The sequence below is a fragment of the Ceratotherium simum genome, chromosome 20 (genome assembly GCF_057802395.1).
Source record: "Ceratotherium simum simum isolate JZ-2026a chromosome 20, ASM5780239v1, whole genome shotgun sequence".
NCBI lineage: Eukaryota > Metazoa > Chordata > Mammalia > Perissodactyla > Rhinocerotidae > Ceratotherium > Ceratotherium simum.
Window position 1 is genome coordinate 4,489,549 of NC_141919.1, and position 16,505 is coordinate 4,506,053.

A 16,505-nucleotide genomic window follows, 5' to 3' on the forward strand; every position below is an offset into this window, starting at 1 on the left:
GATTTTCATTTTAAGGGTCGTCTCGCTGAGGCACTAACAGGAATGTCTTTACAAAGAAGTGATCCAGGCGCCTGATGTCTGGTGGGTGACTTGGTTAGGTAGTTGGAGGGTCCTCTTTAGCGAAGCTTAAAGGTGGACCCCCACCTTCAAAACAGGCTGATTATTTTAATGAGCCAAACGAATATATATAGCAGTAAAGGCCGCCTTCTCTTCTTTCTAATAGGATCAGCATCACACTTCCAGTGAGCTTTTCAAAAGTTAGTATTTTTAAAATTGAGTCATTTGTATCTTATTGAGCTTTCAGAACGTGATAATTTATTGTAGATTTACTGCTCTGAAAATTTATTTTGAAATGTTGAGCTTATTTTTCTAGCAATCTAATGCAGATATAGTTTGATCAAATATACTTGTTTCCAGAATAGAATGGTTACAATAAATCTGTCCGTGGGTGATTCACCCTGAGTCTTCTGAGCTTAGTTCCCAGGTAAATTCTGGTGGCACCTCCTGTCTCCTGGCCTCCTGCTGAGTGTTCCCAGGGGACAGTTCACAGACACTGGGAAGTGCAGCTCCCCAAGACATGAAAACAATGAAAACAGCTGGGCTGTTTAGAGTAGAATATAGAACTCCTTTAAAAATAATTTTGTTTAATGCAGGTGTTTTTTTTCTTTATATTGAACCCAAAAAGAAGTTAGAAACATTTTCATAGTTTTCCTGAAAACTGTTCAACAAGATTTTCGATAAATATAAAACTGCATATAAAAGATCTCGATGGAAAAAAAAAAGAAGATCTCGATGGCATTTTACGATCCTTTTCTCCTTTTCTTAAGTGAAGACTGTATTTTTCCATGCGTAAGTAAGTAGGTGGGGGAAGACAACTAAAATATATTTTCTTCAGAAGAATAAAGTCATGTGAGAGACAGAGATATCTTCAGATATTTCAGATTGCAGCAATTCCTAAACCTTCTTAAACCCTGAGATTGTTGCAAACTCCAACAGGGATTTTTTTGGGGGGGGTGCTGAGGGGAATGAGTGGAGAAGGGACAGGTCATGTTGTCATAATTTTTATAGAAGTGATTTACCAGGAGAGAGCAGCTTTCAAGATGATCAGCGCATAATCATTTCAGTGTTGCTTTCCTTCTCTGTTTTGTTTCAGCACTGATATTCAGAGGAAAGGTGGTTTTGGTGCCTGTGCCAGGCGGAAGTTTCAATGTACAGCTCAGTACTGTTCAATATATTCACATCGTTGTGCAGAAAATGTCTAGAATTTTTTCATCTTGCAACACTGAAATCTATACCTATTAAACATTAATGCCCTTTCCCCCAGCTCTTGGCAACCACCTTTCTACTTTCTGTTTCTATGATTTTGACTGCTTTAGACACTTCATGTGAGGGGAATCATACAGTATTTGTCCTTCCATGTCTGGTTTACTTTGCTTGGCATAATGTCCTCAAAGTTCATCCATGTTGTAGCATGTAACAGCCCTTTTTAAAGGCTGCATAATATTCCATTGTGTATATATAACAATTTTCTTTGTCTGTTTATCCATTGAGGGACACTGGGTTGCCTCCATCTCTTGGCTATTGTGAATAGTGCTGCTCTGAACATGGAGGTGCAGATATCTCTTCAAGATCTTGCTTTGAGTTCTTTGGGTGTATACACAGAAGTGGGACTGCTGGGTCTTAGGGTAATCTTGTCTTTTTAATTGAACCTGTGCAGGCCTTTTCTGAGAGTAGCAGGAGCTGTGAGCTACATCTGTCTGATTCCCCTCAGTTGAGCCTCCTATCACTTCTGGTTCTCTTCTCTCCCCCGCCCACGGGGAGTATTTATAAACACTCCTCTTGATCGTCTGTCCCTGAGAGATTCATTATTCAGATATTATTACTGTGACTTCTCTCCTGGTGTGCCAGGAGATGTTCCATGTACTCAGATCTCCCAAAAGAAGCACCAGATTCGTTTGGCCAGATTTCATTTCTGGGAGCGTACTCCTGTATTCAAAAACACTTACCCAGAAAGCTCTATCCAGGCCAAAGGAAGAGCGAGGGCTGGACAGAGAGGTCCAGGAGGAAACCAGGGATGCAGAAGGGGGAGACGATGTGGTTGTCATCGTCCACCATTAACCAGGAGTGGCACAGAAATGTGCCTCCAAGTTATGGGCAGCAAGTGCAGTGTGCAGTGTTTTGCAAACTTCGTTGAATATGACACGATGAGAAGCGTGCACATTATGGCCCCTTCCATGTCTCACTGTGTGCTGTTCACAAAACAGTGCCTGGGTGACACGCTCTGATGTTTGGTGCTTGCAGCCTCTCTTTTTCAGGTTTTTGTTTGCTTTTAGCACTGGCTGCAGCTCGCTACATTGGTGTCCTGCTTGGGGCTTAGATCCCGCTTGGAAGCAGTGATAAAGGGCTCACTGTCTGGAGCAGGCCTGCCCAGCTCGGGGTTGGGCTTTGTCTGTTTGCTCTTAAGAAAGCCACGTGACCTTGAGCCTCTTAAGCAGTCTGTGCCTCAGTTTCCTGTCCCCTAAAATGGGATAATGATGCCCCCTCATACCCCTGGTGTGAAGTAAACGAGTAAACAGAGGTGAGTGCTCAGAAGGGCACCTGGTGACTCAGTTTGTGCGGGCTGCTTGTCACGCTTACCTCCACACTCACTTTTCTTACTTTTTCCTTGGTTCTCTTGAGCCCTGTGTTGCTTCTTCCCTCCTCTATTGTCGGCTTTCCTTGCTTCGTGTAAGTCACTGTGTGTGAAACCTCCTTCCCCCGAGGTTGTCACAGACTGTGGACGGGAGAGCGACCGGAAGTGAGAATGAGTCAGAGGCTTGCTGGTGGAGTGGGCACTGAGCCCCTGTCTCCTGTTTCCGTTAGCCAGCCTGGAACTCAGCCAGACCTCTGATCGAAGGTCTGACTGTACCTGGGCTCCCCGGAGAAAGTCCAGAGTTGCCGATGCCTCCCGGCCTGGCCTGGGTCTTTCATGGAGGCGGAGCGCGTCCTGGAGCTGAAATCCATCCTGGAGCCCCAAGACCCAGTTACCTCCTCCTCGGGTCACAGGCTGGGGTTTGGAAGGCACATCTCTGAGCGTGCGTGTTCCGTTTCAGGCTGCGGGTGGACCTCGGAGAGTCTAGCCGGAGAGCTGCGATCCCAGATCCCGAAGTGGGGCTGCTTCCTTTTCTCTAACGTGCATCTCATCAAGGCTCTGAGTTGTTAGGTTGCGGGTGTTTCATTTGTGTTTCTCTTCTTGCAGGCGGTTTTAGTGAATAATATCACCACGGGCGAGAGGCTGATCAGAACCCTGCAAGGTGAGTCTACTTCCCTCCTTCACAACCGACGTTGGGCCTTTTAGGAAAACCCCTCTTTGCTCCTGGTCTTCTCTAGGGTTTCTTATTCTGGTCTAATGATGGGTAGTAGTGAGTAATCTTGAGTTTATTGTGTTTGCCCAGCTGCATTTCCTTAAAGAGCTTTTCCTCTTACAAATATTACTGAATACATTGCAAGCTGTTATGTACAGAAGAATTCAGACTCTCATTTTTTGATATGTTAAGAAATATATATGTATGTGATCTGTTTTATATATGTAAATGATATATGTGATCTGTTTTTTTAAAAATTGAGATCATAATAGTTTATAGCATTGTGAAATTCCAATTGCATATTATTGTTTGTCAGTCACCATACATGTGCCCCTTTACCCCTCATGCCCACCCGAAACCCCCTTCCCCTCTGGTGACCACTGAGCTGCTCTCTTTGTCCAGGTGTTTGTTTATCCTCCACATATGAGTGAAATCACATGGTGTTTGTCTTTCTCTGTCTGGCCTATCTCACTTAACATAATACTCTCAAGATGCATCCATGTCGTTGCAAATGGGACGATTTTGTCTTTTTTATGGCTGAGTAGTGTTCCACTGCATATATATACCACATCTTCTTCATCCATTTATCAGTCAATGGGCACTTGGGTTGCTTGCACTTCCACTATTGTAAGTAATGCTGCAGTGAACACAGGGGTGCTTAAGTCTTTCTGAATTGTTGATTTCAAGTTCTTTGGATAAATACTCAGTAGTGGGATAGCTGGGTCATATGGTAGTTCTATTTTTAATTTTTTGAGGAATCTTCATACTGTTTTCCATAGTGGCTGCACCAATTTGCATTCCCACCAGCAGTGTTTGAGGGCTCCCTTTTCTCCGTATCCTCTCCAACATTAGTTATTTTTTGCCTTGGTGATTATAGCCATTCTGACAGGTATAGGGTGATATCTCCTTGTAGTTTTGATTTGCATTTCCCTGATGATTAGTGATGTTGAACATCTTTTCATGTGCCTATTGGCCATCTGCATATCTTTGGAAAAATGTCTGTTCATATCTTCTGCCCATTTTTTATTGGGTTCTTTGTTTTTTTGTTGTTGAGTTGTGTGAGTTCTTTTATATATATGTGATCTGTTTTAACTGGGTCACCTAAATTCAGATTTTCTTTATGAAATTATCCACCCAGTTTAATTACCTTTCTTTGCTACTCTAGTGCAGTTTGACAGTCAGGGTTTGTTTTTCTTTGGGCCCTTCTGAAGCAGCGGTGGAGGCAGTGATGGGGTGATCCCCTCTGTGTGGTCTGCTCCCCTTCCCGCTGTGAGTGGAGGGGTCAGCAGGGTCCTGTGTGGTCTTAGGACCTGGTGATGGGAGCACTGGGTCCTGTGATTCCTGACCTGACTCCAGGCTCACCTTCGTCACTGGTTAGGAGATCCCCTTGGTCCCTGGCCTCAGTTCCTGCCTCTGAGACGAGAAGGTCGGTCTAGAGCCGTACAGCCCAGGGTGGGAGCCAGGAGCCCCGTGTGGCCAAGGAACACTTGAAATGTGGCTAGTGGGACAGAAGAACTGGACTTTTAATTTTTGTTTAATTTTCAGTAATTTAAATTTAAAACTGATGCTTGACTCAGTTATTGGGAAACTTAAGTATCTTTGGAGTATGTCAGTCTACCTTTTAACTGTAAACTTTATGAAATCTAAATTCAGATCAAGAATTCCCAGTGTAAATTTAACGTCTGAATTGAGATGTGCTACAATTGTACACACCATATTTTAAAGACTTAGTATGAAGAAAAGAATATAAGATATCTCGTTCATAATTTTTACATTCATTATATTTTGGCATGGTAATATTTTCTATCTGGGTTAAAAAATATTATTAAAATTAATTCCACCTGGTTTTACTTCTTAAAAATGTAGTGCTAGAAAATTTTAAATTACCTGTATAGCTTGCATTGTAGTTCTGTCGGGCATTGCTGGTCTAGAATTCTAGGTCTAAATCAGGTTCTAAGAATATTAACGGGAAATGCAGGATTACACAGAGTTAAATGGTCATTTCACTGCTGGGCATTCTCGGAGCTTGTGACCTGCTGATGTGTCTGGTGAGTCCTCAGGAAGGGGGTGTGGCCTGCAGCCTTTCCAGTACTTAGTATTTTTAAGCAGCTTTAATCAGGCCTAATTCACTTGAATTCACTTACGAATTCGTAATTCATATTGAAGGGTAATTCAATATTTAAAGTGCACAATTTGACAAGTTTTGACGTTGGCATACACTTCAGGAAACCACCACCAAAATCAATATGGTGAATATATATCCATCACTCCCAGAAGCTTCTTTGTGCCCCTTGCTATTCCTCCCCAGGCACCTTCTGATCTGCTTTCTGTCCTTATAGAATAGTTTGCCTTTTTTCCTGTTTTATGTACATGGAATCAGACAGTGTGTACCTTTTTTCATCTGGATTTGTTCACTGAGCATAATTATTTTGAGATTCATCTGTGTTTTAGATGTCAACAGTTCATTCCTTTTTATTGCCAAGTAGTATTCCACTGCCCCATACTTGCTTTGATTATGGAATCTTTTTTCTTTAAGTTAGGTTTATTGGGGTATAATTTATACCCACTGAAGTTGACCCTCTGTGGTGGACAGTTCTGTATGTTCTGACAAACACCCAGTCCCTTAGACCCCCCCGGCAGGACACAGCTCATGTCCGTCACTCCAGATAGCCTAGTCAGTCCCCGGCCCCCGCCTTGGCCTTGGGCACTGAGTGGTTCTCTGTCCCTACAGTTTTGTCTTTTCGAGCATGTCGTGTAAATGCTTTTGAGGTGGATCCATGTTGCTGTGTGTATCAGCAATTCATTGGGTCCTTCACTTTTATTTAATTTTATTTCCCTCCCAGAGAGCCTTGCAGGTCTAAGTTGTGAGGACGAGCGTAGGGGAGCTCTGCTGTCTCTCCAGAGCTGTGTTCTGGGCCCACTCTGGTGGCGCCCTGTGGCCGCCTTTCCTTCCAGCCCCAGCTTGGCCCTTTGTCGGCTGCTGCTTTTTCCTCGGAGCTTTTATGAGCCGAGTCATCAGGACGGCGGGGATGGGGCTGATGAGTGTCCTCAAAGGAAGCCACTGTTCCCGTATAGGGGTCAGGTGGCTCAGTGAGCACGGGGCCTCGGGGAAGAGCTTGGGTGTGATAAATGACAGGGGGAGGATACCGGCAGGTAGCCTGGCAGCCGAGGACAGGGGTTCGGCAGGAGTGGCTGCTTATCTGACCAGATGTTGAAATGAGTGTTTCACAGACCGAAAGGATAAGTCTGCTGGCGGTGGGGGACATGGTGGCGTGTGTGACCTTGTGGGACAGCTCAGGGTTGATGATGTCTAAGAAGGAAACGGGTGACTAGAACCTCCTACTGCATTCTAAGGGTGGAGGTCAAAAAGGAGATTTGAGAGAGCCGTTTGGGCGCAGGCTCCTGCAGGGCCTCTGCTCTTCCTTCCGGGGCCCCACCCGAGGCTGGGTGTTGTGATTTCCAGGGAGGCCATGTTCTCCCCTTTCTCTCCCTCCCCACCCCGTGTCCCACCGCCCTTTGTGTGCTCATGGGTGGGTTTGGATGGGTCTGCTGTGGTCATGGCGGCCATGCCAGTGACCTGTGCCATCTCGTGTCCCCCTCTTGGCTTAGACCAGTTAAAGGCCCTGCAGAAGAATTACGGCACGCTGCAGCAGGATGTCCTCCAGTTTCAGAAGAACCAGACCAACCTGGAGAGGAAGTTCTCCTACGACCTGTAAGTGTGTCTCAGCACCAGGTGCACACCACCTGGGGGCTAATGTGTCGTAAACCGAGGGCGGTAGACGGGGTCCAGCATCCTCTCCCCTCATCGTCCTGTTACGGAGCACACGGGGCTCTCTGGGAAAGCTGTGCTCCCTTGAAGGAGTCATGTCCTTTAGAAAAAAGCATTTTATTTTTTAAATGTCAGCGGTGCTTCAGAAAGCTGTGGAGAAGTATTAGCTGGTGGGCTCAAAATACAAAATAAATAAGAGGACAGGCCTCCTTAGCGGGAAATGATTTACTCACCGTGCTTGAAAACTTAACAAAATTTAAAACTCTGTGAAGTACAGGTGTACTGGTGAAGTCAATAATTGAAAGCCTGTGAAAATGTGTTGCAAAGTGCTCAGACTTTTGTGTCCTACTCATAGACTGAAAGGCGTTTGGGCATAATATTGATATAATTTATCACTGGGTGTTGGCATTGTGGGCCTTTTTTCCTTGAGACTTGTAAGGGTCTTTCCAAATTTCTGCAGTGAGAATGGAGTACTTTTATTTTTTCAGCTTTACTGAGGTATGATTGACAAATAATCGTTGTGTATATTTAAGTGTAAAACATAATGACTTGAGACACCTATACATTGTGAGATGACGCCCCCGTCAAGTGAATTAACCATCCATAATCTCGCATGTTCACCTTTTTCTGTGTGTGGTGAGAGCTCTTTGGATCCACTCTCAGCAGGTTCCGAGTGTATAATATGTCATTACTAAGAACAGTCACCACGCTGCACATTAGGTCTCCTGCTTATAGTTGTGACTGTCTTGTTTAAGCTGATAACTTCAGTCACATGCAAAAGTTCTACACTTTCACTTCTTGGAAATCACTTTTTTATGATCAAAACAAAACAATAGACTTTAAAAAAGTTAGCTCAACCCATTAGTAAGAGAATAAAAACCAACTTAGGAGGTAGAGAATGAAGTTGTAGTCTGTGTATTTTTTCCCCTTTTTTGTCATAAAAACAATATAACTCAAGCACAGAAAGTTTGGGGTTCAGAGACAACCAGCCACCCGTGACCCCGGCCCTTTTTCCCTTTGACTGACTGCTCTCTAGTCTGTGTCCAAGTTCATATGAATCTTTTACATAATTGCAGTTGCCATTAAAATTTTTAAATCGTTTTTCCATTTGTATTATGTATATATAAAAATCCATATTGCTCCAAATTGTTTTATCTTGAAAAATGGCTGGTTAATATTCCATAATGTGTAGGTATCCAATTTAATTTACCATTTCCCTGTTTGTTGAATAGTTAGGTTACTTCTAAGTTTTGGTTATTATAACTTGCCTGACATCAATGCATATAACTTTTAAAAATTATTATTTTGGATTATTTCCTTCTAAAAAAGACTGTAGGTTTAGTGTGTCACTTGGTAAGTTGCCAAATTGCCTTCTGAAAGGATTTTAGCCATCTGCGATCACCACAATGCAGGAGAATGTTTCCTCACACCCATCGCCCTTGTAGGGATTCTGATGTCCCTTCTAAAAGATTGTCCGCTTACCGTAAGATCTTCCTGATCACTTGAAAACCAAATACATAAACCTCTAAGGGACGTGCACAAACAGTCAAAGCAAAGGAAACATAATTAGAGAACATGCGTATGGAACCTTATTCAGCCAGGCCAGTGGGTCTCAGTGGGTGGCACGTTCCCCGCAGAAGACCTTTGGCAGTGGCCAGAGACATTTTTGGTGGTCACAACTTGGAGGGGGGTGCTGCTGACATCTGGTGTGTGGAGCACAGGATGCTGCTCAGCATCCTGCAGTGCACGGGGCCGCTCTCACAACAAAGCTTTATCTGGCCCAAGACACCAAGAGTGCCCAGTTGAGAAACCCTGAGCCAGGCCGGTCATCAGTGAAAAGCATTCAGACAAAAATGAAGTGCCCCAGTTTTGTTATCCATCCTTGAAGGACGCCTTGGCGCACATATTTCCCTTCCATTGGTTGAAATGCAATAAGCCATTAATGATCTCGCTTGATAAATGCTGACCCAGAAGATGGTGACCCAGCTGGACATCAGCCAGGGCCCAGTGACAGGGAGGGCAGCTCTGCTCCCCATATAGGAGCGTTCAGACGGGCAGTGAGCAGAATGCTCTAACCTGTGTTGGCCATGCGTGCGGGACACAGTCTTCCCTTAGGAGGTTGATAGCTAAACTAAAAGTCATTCTAGCTGGCCGCGTCTATTTCTCTAGCTGTGCCTTGTACCAGATACAGAATGATGCTTCCTGGGGATGATGTTCATGGAATGTTGAAAGCTGGAAAGAGTTAATTTTTCTTAACTTTCTTTGGATTATAGACCCTTTTTGAGAATCTGATAAAAGGTATGGACACCTTGTTAGCAAATTATAAATGGGTATATACACAGAGTTGTGCATTTAGTGTGTGGGACCCCTGAAGCATACCTGCACACCCTCTGTTAAAACACCCTCTCTGGTCTAATCCTTTTATAGAGGGCAAGGCTGAGAATGAAAGCTGACAGAAGGGCCAGATTTCCTGCACAAGTTAGTGTTCTTTCTTCAGTCTCGAGTCAGCACTTGTCCCCTCTTCTTACTGCTAGACCTGTGGCAGACATCACTAAGTGATCACTGGATGTGATCCAAACACAACCTTGCAGTCTCTGCCCAAAGCGCTTAGAGTCGCTGGATCAGATGAACTCCTTGCCTCTCGGCTCCGTGCCGTGAGGAAATAGAGCGTGTGAGTGCTGTTCCTGGAGTGTAATTAGTAATACTCTGATGATCAGCATCCCAGATGGCCAGGTCACCCACCTTGCTCGACTGCTGGATGGAGCACATTCTGTTCACAATACTCCGGCCATCAGAGTAATCACTGGTGGCGCAGTGCTGTGTGTGTCTACGTTTTAGCTCTGTTAATGCCGGCACGCTTACCCCGTGCACGTGAGAAGCAGCCTGCCTGGGGCTCGGGAAGTGACACTGTCGGCATCTGCTGTCCTGTCTCAGAACTGGAGCTTCGTTCTGAGGTTGCCCCTCCTACTGCGGTTGAGCTAGAGCGCGGACAGCGGACCTCCCTCCGCAAGGCTGAGCGAGAGGCTCTTGGTCCTTGATTTGGGCAGGGCTGAGAGCGGATGGAAACAGGGTTTCCCTTCTGTAGGTGTAACGGTCCAGGAATGGCTGTGCCCTGCTTGTTTGCTCGTCCTGAGCTCCTGTGACACTGTTCAGTAACAGTGAATTGGACACGTGCTTCTTTCACCATACAGACGTCTCTTTTTGTTCACTGTGTTGAAGCTACTTGGCACTGCTCTAGCACTTGTGTCTTGCTTGTTTGTGAGAATTCTATTTACGTGAATTTTTCACCAAATCTTCACTTGATCTGTGAGCTGTCCATGGTCAGGAAGTCCGTCTTTGGTTATTTCCACAGTACCTGATGCCCCTGTGTGTGTGGTGCGTTGAGACCCAGTAAGGGGCTTGAACGGAGGGTCTGGCACAGGAGTTGGAGGTCGAGTCAGTGACTCTGGCTCTGAAAGGCCTGGGGCTGAAAGGAAAGGGCCGTGTGGAAGACCCTGCGCAGTCGGGACGCCTCAGTGCGGCTCTGGGTTCAGCCTCTCGCTTTCTGTCAGGGTCAAAGAGGCAGGTCACGTCCTAGCTTCCTTATTTTTTACAAGTGGGTAATTCTCTCAGTTCACAACCCTGACACTTGAGATGCTCTTAAAAGAAATTCCAGGCAGAGAACTGAACCAATGTCTCAAAATGTCCTAGCCTGTTGGGAGCTCAGGCTGAATTAGAGTGTGCGTCCCAACAGTACTTCTCTGACACCAGCTGGGTGTCCTCCAATTCATTTCAATTTATTTTTGTGTTTTTAAACAGATTTTAAATTTTTGAATAGTTTTAGACTCACATAATTATTGCAGAGAGAGTACAGTGAGTTTCCCCTATTGTTAACACTGTACATTAGGATGGTGTATTTGTCACAATTAATTAACCAGTATAGAGACATTATTATTAACTAAAATTCATACTTTATTCACACTTCCTTGGATTTATTCCGTTTTTCTCTAAGGTCATTTTTCTGTTCCAGGATCCCACATTACATTTATTGGTCGCTCCTCCTGGCTCTGACCCTCAGACTTTATTTTGTATGATCTTGATAGTTTTGAGGAGCACTGGTCAGGTGTTTTGTAGGATGTCCTTCAGGTGGGTTTATCTGATGTTTTTCTTGTGGTTGCACTGGGCAGCATGTTGGGAAGAGGACTGCAGAGGTCATGCCGTTCCCCATCCCCTCCCATCAGTAGGACTTGTCGCTGTTGGTGTTAACCTTGGTCACCTGTTGGAGGCTGAGATTCCCCACCATACAGTCGCTCTGTGTTTTCGCCCTCTGTTCTGTAATCTTTGGAAGACGGTCACTATGGGTAGCCTACACTTGAAGACTGGGGAGTTATGCTCCACTTCCTTAAGGGTGGGGTATCTGTATAAATTGTTTGGAATTTTCCTGCACAGGAGATTTGACTCTTCTTCTTATCTGTCTTTCTGATTATTTATTTATATCAGTATGGACTCACGGATGTTTATCTTAATAGTTGTTATACTTGATTATAATGTGGTTATAATCCAATATTTTATTTTTTTGCTCAAATTGTTCCAGCTTTGGCCATTGGGAACTCTCTCAGTTGACTCCTTTATCCAGTTGACATTTCCCCAGTATTGTGGGTATGCCCTGTTTTTTTAAATGGTGTTTTCTTACACTCTGACACCAAAAGATGCTTCAGACTTATCTCATATATTTCCTTTCCCAGTCCTGGAATCAACCAGTCAACCATTTCTCCAGGGAGCCCTGGTTCTTTTTATTGGAGAGTAGTGGTAGAAACCAAGATCTTAGTACAAGGTGTGCTTGTTGCTAGTAGGGTGTCATTGCTGCTAGGCCCTCTCAGATGACAGAGCAAAGAGATGTATGTGTGTATACTAACCTGTGTTATATATAGATAGTGATAAATATTTCTATATGTATCCATCTGTATCTATATTAAGCATGAATTAATACTGCTGTCTGCAACTCTAATCCATTTAAGTTAATGTAATAGTATGTAACTGGATATGTTCTCAACTTAGAACATTATTCAGTTATTTTATCCATGTTTTGTGGCTCAAAACATTTTTGAAACTGCGTGTGGCAAAGACTGATCAGTGCTTATCCAAACCCATTCATCTTTTTTCCCAGCAAAAATACTACATTTCTAAACCTTCCTTGCAATTAGGTATGGCCAGTTGACTGAGGTCTGGCTAGTGGGGAAAGGAAATTGTGGGGTGGGACTTATAGGAAGGCTTCTGAAAATGAGGACATTTCACTTACATGCCTTCCCTCCTCCTTCTTTCTTGCTCCTGGGGCCTCAGACAAGATGGCTGGACCACTAGCAGCCATCCTGGATCATGCGGTAATCATAAGGATAGAAACCAGTGCTAGGATATTGAGACAGAAAGAGAAGCCTGGATTTTTGGTGACTTTAGAGCTGCCATACAGGCCTTGGACTGCCTACATCCAGAGTTCTTTTATGTGAGGAAAAAATAAACTGCTGTCTGTTGGCCTATTTCACCCAGCCAAACCTGATACTAACTTATCTACTTTTTGAAAATGCCGTTAGGTATTGTTTCTTAACCAAACTAGATCATTTTCATGAATGCTTATCTATTACCCAAAATAAGCCTTCTTAGGAAAGGCCATTTAGAATCGAGTCTTTTTTTTTTTTTTTAAGGAATATCAGCCCTGAGCTAACATCCGTGCTAATCCTCCTCTTTTTGCTGAGGAAGACCGGCCCTGAGCTAACATCTATTGTCAATCGTCCTCCTTTTTTTTCCCCCCAAAGCCCCAGTAGATAGTTGTATGTCATAGCTGCACATCCTTCTAGTTGCTGTATGTGGGATGCGGCCTCAGCATGGCCGGAGAAGCGGTGCATCGGTGCGTGCCCAGATCCGAACCCCGTGCTGCCAGTAGCGGAGCGCGCGCACTTAACCTCTAAGCCATGGGGCCGGCCCATGGAATCGAGTCTTAAAGAATGGGGAGTAGAGAAGGGAGGATAGGAGTTGTTCTAGAAAAGAGAGAGAATCTGGGGAGCTCAGAGTGATCGGGGCAAGGCAGAGAGTATCATATTTTGTCATGGAAGGAAGTGAATAAGAGTAATATCTTGAGGATGGGCATGACAATGACTAGTTATGTGGACCTTGTTGGGAAAATTTTCTTCTCCTTCCCAGACTCTGATGACACAAATATCAGGTCTTCTGTTATAGTCACACAGGTCCCCGAAGCTCTGTTCTTTTCTTTTCCTCAGTCTATTTTCTTTCTATGCTTAGATTGGATAATACTTATTTTTCTGTCTTCCAGTTTACTGATTCTTTCCTCCGCTGAGTTTTTATTTTGGTTATTGCATTTTTTTCACTTCCAAAATTTCCATTTGGTTCTTCTGTATATCTTTTGTTGCTTTGCTAAGACTTCCTATTTCTTGGCTGAGACCATTTATTTTTTCATTTGTTTCCAGCGAGTTTTAATTGCTTGTTGAGACATTTTTCTGGTGGCTGCTTTAAAATCTTTGTCAGATTATTTCAACTGCTCTGTCATGTGGGTGTTGGTATCTGTTGATTCTCTCTTCATTAATTTGAGGTCTTCCTGGTTCTTGATATGATGAGTGATTTTTGATTGACACCTCTGGGCAGTGGTAGAAGCCCTGACTGTCCACTGACATCCTCTGACACCACCCCATGGTGGGGGTGGGGGGGCTCAGTACTGTCAGGTGGGGTGGAAACGAAGGCTTCCCCTGAACTTTGTGATGACACCACGGTGGTGTCCTTTAGATCCTGAGGTCCATAGCCAGTCTGCCTTCTTCTCTCTACCTTTCAGAGTTTTCTTATGTTTGTTTTGAAGATAATGTCCAGAGTTTTTAGTTGTGCTTAGTGAGGAGGAATAGGCAAAAATACATCTATTCCTTCTTCCTGGAAGTGGAAGTCCAGGTCAGCTCTGACACTATCCAGAACTTAGCACAGACCCCACCGATTAAGGGGCTCAGTCCCACAAGACTGCCCCCACTTCAGACAGCAGCCACAAGTTCTGGGTGTCCCCAAGCCACCTGTACTTTTGTTGGGCTGGCCTCAAATTCAAGGCTTCCCACAGCCCCCTCAGGTTCAATAATTCTCTAGAAGAACTCGCAGAACTCAGGAGAGTTCTGTACTTACACGGACAGTCTTAATATGAAGGGTACAACTCAGGACCAGCTAAATGGTAGAGACTCGTAAGGCAGGGTCTGCGGTGGGGGGCAGGCAGGAGCTTCTGTTGGATTGGGGGTGCCACCGTCTGGGACATAGATATGTTCACCAACCAGGAAGCTTGCCAAGCCTGATGGTCCAGAGTTTTCATCTAAGGTTTTGTTACATGGGCTTGATTGGTTAAGTCATTGGCCACGTGATTGAACTCAGTCTTCAGTTCCTTCCTGCTCCCTGGAGGATGAGGGTGAGGCTGCAAGTGCCAGCCCTCTGATCATGTGGTCTGTTCCTCTGACCACCCGCCTCCATCCTGGAGGAGGTATGTAGGCTCCTCCCAGTGAGTCACCTCATTAGCGTAAACTCGAGTGTGGTCCACAGGGGCTCATTATGAATAACAGAAGACACTCTCATTACTCAGGAAATTCCAGGGGTTTTAGGAGCTCTGTGCTAATAGCTGGGGACAAAGACCAAATATTTTTTTTATTATGCCACACGTTGTATTTTAAAAAATTGATTTTTCTAACCAGTGAAGGTCACTTATTTTAGAACAATGTGACATATTTTTAGTAAGTTTCCGTGAACTACAGTTGTCTTGTCATTTAATAACTGAAAACACACTTGTTGCTCTGCTGTAAGAGTCCTCTTCAGGGAAAGTGCCGGAAGTAGGAAGGCAATGTGCTGTCTGTCTTTCTGAAGTGGTTTCACAGTCACAGCAGGGACATATTGGTGTGTAGACATATCTGTAAATATCTGACCTTCCTTGTGCTTTCTTTCACCAAAGGAGCCAGTGCATCAGTCAGATGAAGGAGGTGAAGGAGCAGTGTGAGGAGCGAATAGAAGAAGTCACCAAAAAGGGGAATGAGGCTGTAGCTTCCAGGGACCTGCGTGAAAAAAAGCACCCAAACCAGCAGGTAATTCTGGTTTTTCTCTGCCCAGGATTTCGAGAAAGTGTTCCTGCCGTCTCTTGAGGCATTGTGTTCCCTTCCCCGCTGTCTGATTGGCTCTGATCTCTGCTCTTCCTTGCGAGTTTGGTTCCCTGAGACACAGCAGCCTGGTCCCGGGATGCCGAGACTGTGAGGAATACGCTGCTCTCTGGTCCCAGCCCCACGCTCAGGGCTCGGGGCTCCACAGGGATTCCCTCACCGAAAGCTCGAGGCCGTCCTGGGACAGAGTCGCTATTGTTTTCTTGTTTTGAGGGCACTGAGTCCGACGGAGAGGGTGACATACTGTGGCCAGCTGTGGCCCCACCTGGTCTGTGGTGGAGCTGACCAGAGCCCGTGCCGTCCGGCCGCCTCCTGTGTAAAGCACAGCCCGTGGAAGTGGCAACAGATGTTAGCTCAGGGCTAATCTTCCTCAAAATAAAAAAAAAGAAAGAAACCCTGTACCCATTAGCTCACTCCCCATTTACCCCCAGTCCCCTAGACAACCACTAATCTATTTTCTGTCTCTCTTGATTTGCCTTATCTGGACATTTCATATCAGTGGAATTGTACGATATGTGGTCTTTTGTGTCTGACTTCTTTCACTTAGCATAATACTTTGAGGATTCATCCATGTTGTAGCATGTATCAGTACTCCATTCCTTTTTATGGCTGAATAATATTCCATTGTATGGGTGTACTACATTTTGTTTAGTCATTTGTCAGTTGATGGGTATTTGGGTTATTTCCACTTTTTGGCTACTATGAATAATGCTGCTATGATCATTCATGTACACATTTTTGTGTGAACTTAAGTTTTCATTTCTCTTAGGCATATGCCTAGGAGTGGAATTGTTGGGTCATATGGTAACTCTGTGTTTAATGTATTGAAAAACTGCCAGAGTATTTTCAGAAAGTGATCGTACCATTTTACATTTCCACCAGCAGTTTACGAGGGTTCCAGTTTCTCCACATCCTTGCCAACTCTTGTCATTATCTGTCTTTTTCATTATAGCTGTCCTAGTGGGTGTGAAGTGGTTTCTTATTGTGGTTTGGATTTGCATTTCCCTGGTAACTAATGATGTTGAGCATCTTTTCATATGCCCTGTTGGCCATTTGTATATCTTCTTTGGAGAAATGTCTGTTCAAATCTTTGTCCGTTTTTAAATTGAGTTATTTTTATTATTGAGTTGTAAGAGTTCTTTATATATTCATACATATATAAAGATATTGAATATATGATTGCAAATATTTTTTCCCACTCTGAGTTGATTTTCACTTTCTTGATGGTGTTTA

At 44.3% G+C, this 16,505-nt stretch overlaps 1 protein-coding gene across 3 annotated transcripts in view; it reads left to right on the forward strand.

Annotated features, from left to right (window-relative positions):
* Positions 1-16,505, forward strand: part of GOLM1 (golgi membrane protein 1) — a 63,548-nt gene that overhangs the window by 32,493 nt on the left and 14,550 nt on the right. For all 3 annotated transcript variants that reach the window (XM_004440805.3, XM_087444321.1, XM_087444320.1), the window contains exons 4-6: positions 3,239-3,293; positions 6,954-7,056; positions 15,071-15,200. In XM_004440805.3, coding sequence (XP_004440862.1) covers positions 3,239-3,293; positions 6,954-7,056; positions 15,071-15,200 — 288 coding nt within the window. The remainder of the gene's footprint in view (positions 1-3,238; positions 3,294-6,953; positions 7,057-15,070; positions 15,201-16,505) is intronic.